At 34.7% G+C, this 11,029-nt stretch overlaps 1 protein-coding gene across 5 annotated transcripts in view; it reads left to right on the top strand.

The window, feature by feature from the left end:
• LOC111147230 (septin 7) overlaps window positions 1–7,466 on the top strand; it is a 109,058-nt gene extending 101,592 nt beyond the window's left edge. For 4 of the 5 annotated variants that reach the window (XM_022503142.1, XM_022503139.1, XM_022503141.1 and 1 more), the window contains exons 12-14: window positions 636–771; window positions 4,468–4,607; window positions 6,366–6,807. In XM_022503142.1, coding sequence (XP_022358850.1) covers window positions 636–771; window positions 4,468–4,607; window positions 6,366–6,405 — 316 coding nt within the window. In that variant the 3' untranslated portion in view covers window positions 6,406–6,807. Of the gene's footprint in view, window positions 1–635; window positions 772–4,467; window positions 4,608–6,365 lie in introns of all 5 variants that reach the window. The other variant, XM_022503138.1, reaches the window with a different exon arrangement.
• The last annotated feature ends 3,563 nt before the right edge of the window (window positions 7,467–11,029 follow it).

Below are 11,029 nucleotides of genomic sequence, written 5' to 3' on the forward strand. Positions count from 1 at the left end.
ATGGTTCCTTTCCATTTTCCTTCTAAAGTTTATTTTATGTCATCTCTAGATTTGATATGCACTAGGTTAGGAGAAACATTCTGCTAATAGTTTTTTTTTTTTTTTTTTTTTTTTTGAAGATTTTATTTATTTATTTGACAGAGATCACAGGTAGGCAGAGAAGCAGGCAGAGAGAGAGGAAGTGAAGCAGGCTTCCTGCTGAGCAGAGAGCCTGATGCGGGGCTAGATCCCAGGACCCTGGGATCACGACCTGAGCCGAAAGCAGAGGCTTTAACCCACTGAGCCACCCAGGCATCCCAACAGTTTGTTTTTTATATCTATTTTCATAGTAATTATTTGTTAGAGATCCAGGTTTAAATATAAAACTTTATGGAAGGAAATTCTAGATTATAAGTATTTGTAAATTGTAAAGCTTCTAAAGAATTTTTAATGCATTTATATATAAAACTTCAAATCTGTGTTCTGTGTCATTTAAGATGGTGTTAGAATAATTGAAAAGTTATTTTAAAACTTACTTTCAAAAATCAGAATTTAGTAGTGGAATTCAGCATATTATTTGTTTTCATCACTGTTTCAGAGTTTTGTATTGAATTAGTATTTTGACTTCTGATGTTTATCCTTAATGTTCACAACAGGAGCCCTCTTGCACAAATGGAAGAAGAAAGAAGGGAGCATGTAGCTAAGATGAAAAAGATGGAGATGGAGATGGAGCAGGTGTTTGAGATGAAGGTCAAAGAAAAAGTTCAAAAACTGAAGGATTCAGAAGCTGAGGTAATTAGGCTAACATTTTCATCTTGTAGACACATTATTTCTTTTTAAAATAATAATATCTTTATTAGTATAGATAATAAAACCTTTCTACACATATTTTCCCAAATTTAATATAATGACCTAACGTAATAAGATGGAGAAATAAAAGGAAGTGCTTTGTTTATAATAACATATATTTCAATATGTAAGTGTTTGGCCATAAATATTGTTAGGAAGATAGAATACTTACAATGAATTATCAGTTTTAATGAGCAAATTATGAGAAATGAAATTATAAACTATTTCCTGTATTCAAGGTAAAAAGAGTAAAGATCAAGGGTTTTGGGTGGTTGTAAGAATAAAAGCTTGTATGAGAATTATAATAATAAATCAGTTATTTGCATATGAATGAGAAAATGAAAGAAAGAACTTTAACTGAACTAAGCGCTTGCCAGGATAAATTATAGACCACCAAAGGGGAGAAAATAGAAGGAAGGTGATATTGTTGTAAATGAGTTGGGCATATTTGTAATATAGTGTCAGAGTAATTGCCATTGTTAGCACATTGGTAGAGTAGTGACAAAGCATCCCAGCAAGCTTATCTACTACCTTGGATGTTGAGTCATACATTTAGTTTCTATAAATCAGAAAGACCTGGAAGACATTTCCTCACGCTTCCTTCAAGAAGTGAAAGATGGGGGAAAAAAACAGTAACATGAGAATCGAGTAATAGTTGGTTTGATAGATATTAATATGAAATATTTTTAAAATGACCTTTAATGTTAAAATTCAGTGAGATCCTTGTGTTCATATGTGGCTCCATTAATATTATTTGTATCTAAGTATATTAAAAGGGGATTTAGATCTGTTTTGTTTATGTTCTTATGGTTGATCTCATTGCTTTTGTAATTATTGCAAAAATACTGAAACCCTCTTTGACTAAATAACCAGAAGTATTTTAATCCACTAAATAAAATGCATGGAGTGAGTAAATATTGAGTAATTTGGAGGAAATGTTTATATTCCACATTAGATTACTCTCAAATTACTAGGCTTTACCTGTGATCTCTTACTTTGAAAAAAAAAATAGCCACTTTGACTGTTGTTAAATTTGTCATAAACTTAATGCAGCAAAGATATGGAATACTTCCTTCTGGTTTGAGACTGCAAAGCATTGCAGGAATAGGATCCCTAGCATCTGTTATTAATAAGATGACATTTTAGGGATTAAGTTTAGTCTTTTTACTTATCAGCCTTTTATTGATTCTGTCCGTTTGAGTTTTTGCCCTTTTACTAACTAGTGAATAATCTGGAAAATCTATAACAGAGGGGAATAAAAACAGGAATAATCGAGAGTCTGTATTACCTCTACACTTAGATTTCGTTGAAAATCTAAAAGTAGTTGAATTTACATTTGCTATAGACATATTTTAGAAACTGCTCCCAAGAGTAAATGTTATAAACAAATAATTATGAAACTAACTGAAAAACCCTTCAAGAATTTTATGATTTTTGTGAGTGGTGATAACAGTTTTGAGAAACTTTACTCTTTGAAGGCTGAAATCTTTCTTAGCATTCGAAGAACCTGTAAAGAGATCTGCCAAGTTTCCCCTAATACTGTTAGCCATATAAGTATATAAATATATAGGTGAAGAGACCTATTTAACCTTGTGTAATACAGTTTTTTCTCAAGTTCATTAGTGTTAGAAATGTTTCTTTAGGGCACAGCTGTTAATATCCAGTAGCACAGTGCATCAGGCACAGTAGTAAGCATTCTTAATGTATTGTGTCATTAGATCCACACCATAACCCTATGAGGTAGATACTATTGTCCATCTCCCTTTTTATACATAAGAGGAAGGATAAAATAACTATGTCAGTGGCGCATATTGTTGTAAGTTGAACCCATTAATTCTTTAAGTTTGCTCTTAATCACTAGATAAGTCCACAATCATGTATCCACAGTTTCAAATCCTAAATCTTAATAAGCTCTGAAAACTGTAAAACGAGACATAGAACTAATTGTTTTATTCCACTTGATGTAAATATTATAAAATTTACTGCAAAAAATAATAATGTGTTTGATGCTAAGATAAGTGCTATCCTAGATAGCCCAGGAGGTGTTTTATAAATGTAGTTTATATACTTTTCTAAGTAATAATGCCTTTCTAAAATCTGAAAAAATCAGAATTTTGTTAAGACTTCTAATCCGTGATAGTCCTTTGAGAGGACTTGTAACCTATACTTTTTACCTACATGCAGTTAACACAAAAGATACTTATATGTAACAGAAATACACAGGTAAGGAATGATGAATACCTGTGAACTTGACTACCCAGCTTAAAAAATAAGACCTCGTTAGTTCATTTTAACATTCTAACCTTTGTAACTCTCCCCTATAGTAGTTCTCTCCCTCCTTCTCTGAAGTAACTGTTGTGAATCATGTGTTTATGTTTCCCTTGCATTTTTTTTTTTTTTGATAACTAGAGGCATTTTCCTGTGTTCCTATTTTTTATATTTTCTTAGTAACTTGTTTGCTATAATCAGGAAGATAGTATCTCAAATTTGACTCATGTTTGTTTGCATTTATCTTAGATGGTTTTGTAGGAATTGCATGAAATTTTTGCAGTAAGAATAATTATGAAGTTTACAAAATTTGTAGTTTACAAAATAATTGAGAAATATTTGAGAAATAATTGAGAAAACAAATTATATATGCAGAATTTTACTATCATCCAAATTTAGGATGTTAACTCACTGATGTAATATGATCATTAATAGAATATGATTCCTGGACATCTGAAGGTTGAATAGTTTTCAGGTATTAAGTGTATTTAGATACAATCTGATTTTTTTTTTTTTTATTGGTGTAACTATTTTCTTCAGAAACAGGTTGACTAGTGCCTAAATGAAATTATTTAAGGAACCATTAGATAAGCTCTTTCTTTCTGTGGTTACTTTGCATGAGTGTTTCTACTTCTAAGCCGGCATTCTTTACAGCATTAATTCTCAATGTAGGAAAAATACCTGCACTGGAACCACTGGGGTGTGTTGAAAATGCAGATTTCTAGTCTTAACACTCAAAGATTCTAATTCAGTATGTCTGGGTGAGGTCCAGTATTCTGTATTTTGAGCAAGCACTTTTGGTGATTTGTATGAAAACTAACATTTGAGAAACCACTGCTTTATAGGAATTGGGGAGGCTTACTGTGATCTTGAAGCCCTTTAAGTCCTTATCTACCTGCTTTCTTTCCACTTGTCTCAGCTTTCTGAACTTGGAATGAGGAGACCGGTTCAATCCTGGTTCTTTCAATATTCTGGCTAATGATCTTGGGCAAGTGACTTAACATTCTTCGACTCTTTGTTCATCTGTACAGTGAGGACAGTGATGTTTTCCTTGCCTTGTTTCTTCATGCTTATGGGTGGTGAAAGATGAGATGATAAATAAGATAGAATATGTCCATTGTAAAGCTCAACACAGCTATAAACTTGTAGCACTTTTTTTTCCCCATTTCCCATAATTATTCTCTTGGGTCACTGGCCTTTAGGGTGGCAAGTCCTACAGAAGGAGAAATCCTAGACAACACTTTCCAGGTGGTATTCTGAATTCATAGCATAAGAACTCAGTGCTTATTAACATTAGAAGGCCTGGGTGAAACATACTTCTGCTCCTGATATCTTAAACAGCTTCATTTTACATATTGTGCTATGATTTAGCTCCAAAGGCGCCATGAGCAAATGAAAAAGAATTTGGAAGCACAGCACAAAGAATTAGAGGAAAAACGTCGTCAGTTTGAAGACGAGAAAGCAAACTGGGAAGCCCAACAACGTATTTTAGAACAACAAAACTCTTCCAGGTAATTAATTTCAGATTCCTAAGAAATATGTATATTAATGTTTTAAGGAATTATTGTCTTGTTTATTTATTAGAGAGATCACAAGTAGGCAGAGAGGCAGGCAGAGAAAGGGGAGAAGCAGGCTTCCTGCTGAGCAGAGAGCCCGATGCGGGGCTCGATCCCAGGACCCTGAGATCATGATCTGAGCCAAAGGCAGAGGCTTAACCCACTGAGCCATCCAGGCGCCCTATCTTGTTTATTTTAAAAGACCTTACTCAGGGTCCCTGGGGGGCTCAGTCAGTTAAATGCCTGCCTTCTGCTCAGGTCATGATCCTGGATGGAGTCCCACTTTAGACTCCCTTGGCTCCTGAGCTCTCTCAAATAAATAAATACTAAATAAATAAATAAAGACCTCACCCATCACCCAAGCACAGTTAATTTCATGGATGAATATTTTTAATAGATGGATACAATCTGTCTACTCTTAACAGTATTTCTTTTCATTACAAATATTTTCCATGACATAACAGGCTTCATAATTATGATTTCATAGCTTCATAGCATTCTCCCTAAGTTGACTTACCATAATCAATTTCTTATCTCCTCCCTTCAAGTATTGGACAAAATAGTTGTGTTCAATCATTGGCAAGCATAGAAAACACTGCTACAAAGATCTTTTATACATTTAGGGGTATGTTTTACCCCTAGTTGTACTGAATTATTTCTTTAGGATAAAAGTTACTCCTTAAGATAAAATTTTGGATATCTAATTCCAAATACAGCTAATCAGTTACTTGTTCTTAGTTTACACAAAACTCAGTAATATTTGTACCTTGACTTGTTCTTTTTCTTGTTAGTCCCATTAAAAACTGAAAAGTTGTATCCCTATAAGAATTCTACAGTTTACCCTCACTGTTAAATATTTTCAGGGTTAGATACTTGTTCTGTAACATTGTCCTTCTATTGGTAAAAGCAAACATAATGCAAAATTCAAATGGCAGTAAAAGAAAAGGATACTGTATTTGATGTTAGTTGATATTTTTCAATTTGCACTATTTCATTTGGAAAGAATTGTTCTCATGCATTAAAAATGGGTTTTTGTCCTGTTTTTACTGTTTATCCTGAAATTTGGTCAAATATCCGATTGTCTGTTACAGATTTGCATTGTCCTCATTATTCACTTCTAAACCTTATATTTTTTAAATTTTTTTAAGTTTTATTTCTTTATTTACTTTTGAGAAAGAGAGCAGGGGGAGGGGAGGGCAGAGGGAGAGAGAGAATCTTAAGCAGGCTCCACAGCCAGTGCAGAGCCTGACATGGAGCTCAGTCTCACAACCCTGAGATCATGACCTGAGCCGAAATCAAGAATCCAATGACGCTTAACTGACTGAGCCACCCAGCCACCCCTTTTAATTTTTTAAATAAAAAAGTAGTGTTAAAAAAAAAAAAAAAAAAAAAGTAGTGTTGCGGGGCACCTGGGTGTGGCTCAGTGGGTTAAAGCCTCTGCCTTTGGCTCAGGTCATGATCTCAGGATTCTGGGATCCAGCCCCGAATAGGGCTCCCTGCTCAGCAGGGAACCTGCTTCCCTCCTCTGTCTCTGCCTACTTGTGATCTCTGTCTGTCAAATAAATAAATAAAATCTTAAAAAAAAAAAAAAAAAAGTAGTGTTGGAAAAATCTAACACAATTGTAGCTGGATTAGCCATTGATACTATCATGTATTGTCTATAATGTTTATAACATGGCTACTCATTTTGATTATTTTCCTTTAATCATTTAGAACCTTGGAAAAGAACAAGAAGAAAGGGAAGATCTTTTAAACCCTCTATTGACCACCAGTTACGTATTAGTTGCCAATATGCCAGCTTGGACATCAGTGTTTGTTGGATCCGTTTGACCAATTTGCACCAGTTTTATCCTTAATGATGGATTTAACAGCATGACAAAAATTATTATTTTTTTGTTCTTGATGGAGATTAAGATGCCTTGAATTGTCTAGGGTGTTGTGTACTTAGAAACTAACAGCTCTAAGTACCTTTCCTACATTTTCTTTTTGTTTTTTGTTTTTTGTTTTGTTTTGGTTTTTGGTTTTTTGTTTTTTTATTAAACAGATGTCTTCAACTTAATGCAAGAAAACATTTTACTGTTGTACAATCATGTTCTGGTGGTTTGATTGTTTACAGGATATTCCAAAATAAAAGGACTCTGGAAGGTATTCATTGAGGATAAATTGCCATAATATGATGCAAACTATGCTTCTCTATGATAATTATAATACAAAGGTTCCATTCAGTACAGCATATACAATAATGTAATTTAGTCTAACACAGTTGACCCTATTTTTTGACACTTCCATTGTTTAAAAATACACATGGAAAAAAAAATCCTATATGCTTACAATGCACCTAGAGCTTTTTTATAACAACCTTTTTTTGTTTATTTGTTTGTTTTGGATTCTTTAAATATATGTTATTCTCATTTAGTGCCCTCTTTAGCCAGAATCTCATTACTGCTTCATTTTTTAATAACATTTTATTTAGGTATTTTCCATATATTGGCCCTGCTAAAAATAGAATATAGCATCTTTCATATGGTAGAAACCAACAAGGAAACTTTCCTTTAATTCCCTTTTTACACTTTATGGTAAGTAGCAGGGGGAAAAATGCATTTATAGATCATTTCTAGGCAAAATTGTGAAGCTAACGACCAACCTATTTCTACCTATGTGCCGTCTCTTTATTTTACTAGAAATGAGAATCATGGCCTCTTGAAAAGAAAAAAAGTCACCATTCTGCATTTAGCTGTATTCATATATTGCATTTCTGTATTTTTTTTGTTTGTATTGTAAAAAATTCACATAATAAACAATGTTGTGATGTAATAGAGTGTGGGCTCTTAAATATTTTACAGCTGATACGCAAAACTAGAATATATTTGGGTAGAAACTTTTCAACTTGAATTTGCCTCCTCCACAATTGTAATTCATCTTTTCTCTTGCATGTTTATTTCATTTGGAATGATTATGTATTGGTTTTCTAATTTATGAGATATATAGTATCTCTACTCATTACTATCTCATTAATATGTTATTCCTCTGAGAAAAACCCCAATTCATTCACCTTAGGTAAACTCTCATGTCCCTGGAAACTGAAACTTTTAACTGGAAAGAAAGTGGTATAATTTCACTAGGTCATATGATACAGATTTTAACATAATGCTTTATGGCATTTTAAGTACAATTAATAGAACCAAGTTCATTACCATAAAAAGTTTCACTATGTTTGTTACATTTTAAAATTAATGATGTAAGCAGAAGGAAGTGCTAATTCTTATTTTTGTTGGCTTCATACGCTGAAGGATTTAAGCAAGTCAGTATGCTTGAAAGATCCTTAATGCTTTTCAAAGATACATAGATCCAAAATGTAAAATATAGATTATTCATATTACATAATCTTGACTTTATGTATAAGTTCACCCCAGGGTTGCTATATTTAAAGTAGATCTCATGAGGCATTAAAAGCACAATTTAGGAATACCACAGTAAACATTTATTCTTATTTGATGGCTATCACTAGTTAAAAATTGTCTTGGAAAAGTTTTGTTAATCCTAAAATGCCTTCTGCTATTGGAGAACGTTAACATGGTATTTTAAAAAATAAATTGCTGGTTCATCCAAGACAGGTGTTCCAGAATAACTATAGGTAAAATATGTAGGGTTCCCCCCACCCCATTTGTTTTTGTTCCTGTGTTAAGAAAGATTGGGTTAACACCTGTAACCAGAAGGATTTGGTTTTAGGGAGTTGACAACCTATTGAATTTGGAGAATGCAAAATGAAAAACTTTGTATAGACCACCTGCCTAACTAGTGAAGTATTACTCCTAGAAACAGGTCCTCATAGTTACCATTTAAAAATTCTGTATATTGTGATAAGTTTGTAAGTCATTTTTATTCTACTATGCTAGTAAAAAATTGCACAAATCCTTATCTGTGTCATACCTAAGGTTTTACCTGAATTTGATATGGGTCTTCTGATTGTTGACTCCAGGCTTCTCAAGCATATTGAGGGCTGTTTCTGCTGTATGGCTTATGAATTTCTGAGAACTGCTTTATGATTACTCATAATACATATAACATTCAGGAAGGCATAAGGAAAGGCCAGCTTGTAAACAGAAAAGCAATGCCTACTCTCCATTATCTAGAGGCATTACGTGACTGAAGCAGTTTGGTAACCACTGTCTTTATTAAGTATGCAGGATTGACCAAGTCAGTCCACTGACTGGTTTGGGCACCACAATGATAGAGCTTTACTGCCACCTAGTGGGTTGAGATCTACTTGTCTTGTTCTCAAGTTCACAAGTAACCAGGGAAGTTGATAAAATGAATTGATTGGATGTACGGCTTATTTCTATGTAGCTTAGGTCATATTCTTAAGAGCTGAAGAGATACATATAGGCTCCTGCCTCTTAGACTCATTAATTTGGTGTCACTCTACCACCTGCATATTCTGAGAACCTCCCCTCCTCCCCGCCCCACCTTTTGTGCCTTTTATCCTCTTGGAGAAACTGACCTAGTAATGTGGAGGTAGGTATATAGTAGGTGAGGGAAAAGCAAGAGGAAAGTGTATAAGATGGCCTGATAATGCAGCAAGAGCAGAATGTTGACATAGCAAGTCAATCTAGATCACTATTTCCAAACTTTATCCTGTTTCCTTATTAAATATTTTTCAGCATGTATCCATAATTGCAATTGTATAATAAATTGTATGCATGTACTACTATGTTACTGTGAACATTATGAAACAGACTTTTAAAGTGGGGGGGGGGAGTTTAGCACTCTTAAGCCCCAGTGAATTATCTAGCTCATTCCACTTTGGAAGCCATTGATTTAGGTAGTGTGTAGATCATTAATAATTTTGTTGACTCCCCAAGGATGTCCTAATGAAGACTGCTGTGGTATCCTATTTGATGTGAAAGGAAAAATTGTCTGCCACTCCAGTAAATTAAAGTCTTTTCTAATAAAAACCTTGCAAATGTAAACAAAAGTCCCTGTGTTTCATTCAGGATATTTTCCCTGCCCTTTGTAATAGTAACAATTATTCATGTATTGAACACTTACTATGTTCCAGATGGTGAGTTAACTAGTTTTTGTGCGTTATCTTCATTTAACCCTTAATAGATACCAGTATTATCCTTTTACAGACTGGAAACAGGCTTGGAGATATTTAGTGACTTACCTAGGAGAAAAGTGGTAACTGGCAGAGCTGGGTTTGAACCAGTCATGGTGATGACATCAGGGCCTATGTGCTTCAGTCTTGTGCCATACAACCACCTGGAGTGTGCGAGAAAACCCTGAACACACTAATCTGTTCAAATCCAATCTCTGTGAACTGGGCATATTACCTTCCCTTCTGAACAGTTGTTTCTTCAGGTATAAATTAGGGCCCATATCTCCCTTGCTGGTTCATAGTGAAGACTGGTCATGTGAAGGTATCTGGACCTTGAGAGATTATCCTTGGATGTTGATAGAAGCAGTGATGTTGGGCCCATGACAAAGAGTATTGTTTCTCCCCAAGTTTAAATGATGGTGCATTTTTAGTAAGTTTGCATGGTGCTTTGATAAGTCTCTAGACCTGCTTCTTTGTAGACACAGAAAGCCTTTTGGAGTTACTAAGTGAAGTATGTTTTGACAATAGAGTACACTGTGAACTAAGGCAGTTTTGGTAAAAAGTGGGTTTTCTACAGTGCCAGTAATGGGAGTTATAAAATATGTCATTCTTTGCAAGTAATGCTGAGATGGTTTATCAGAGTATCTCATCTCTGACATGGCTGAAAAAAATTGGTTCTTTTCAAGCAAACTGGGTCCCATGATTTGGGATTAATCCATAGAATGTTCAAAGTTTAGTGTCAGCCATTTTCAATAGAAAATAAGGGTTGACAATTTCCTGTGTTCTTTAGAAGTCTTTCAAAGCTTCACAGGAAGAATGAAGACTATTCTTGGCTTGAACATTTGCCCCATGGAGTGCTGGGCCCAGCCAAACAGCCTTGTATTAGCAAAGGAGGGTCAAGTAAAAGGGGAGTTTGTTCTGTGCCAGGCTCTCAAAGGGTAAGCTGAAACACCCTTGGCCACACAGAACCACTGTTTAAGGTGCGGTATTTGGACCTGCTGAAATCTAAAGCCATTCAGGCTTTCTGAAATCCCAAAGGATTTGGGATGGCAGTAGTTGACACTTAAGAATAGGTGGGAGTTAATGTGGGGATAGTTAGACACTGCCAACAAATGTCTGTTCTCGCTCTCTTAAAAGTGGGCCTGCTTAGCTTCCTAGCTTTCAGATGTGTTGCGAGGCACAATATTTCACACTGGATATTAACAAGGAAATGGACTCCAGAGTCCCCCTGGGATGGGGGTAGGGGTGAGGGGCTGGTACTCACCAAAGTGTGGAGTAC

This window comes from Enhydra lutris, unplaced genomic scaffold (genome assembly GCF_002288905.1).
Source record: "Enhydra lutris kenyoni isolate GAN:26980312 unplaced genomic scaffold, ASM228890v2 scaffoldscaffold16, whole genome shotgun sequence".
Classification (NCBI taxonomy): Eukaryota; Metazoa; Chordata; class Mammalia; order Carnivora; family Mustelidae; genus Enhydra; species Enhydra lutris.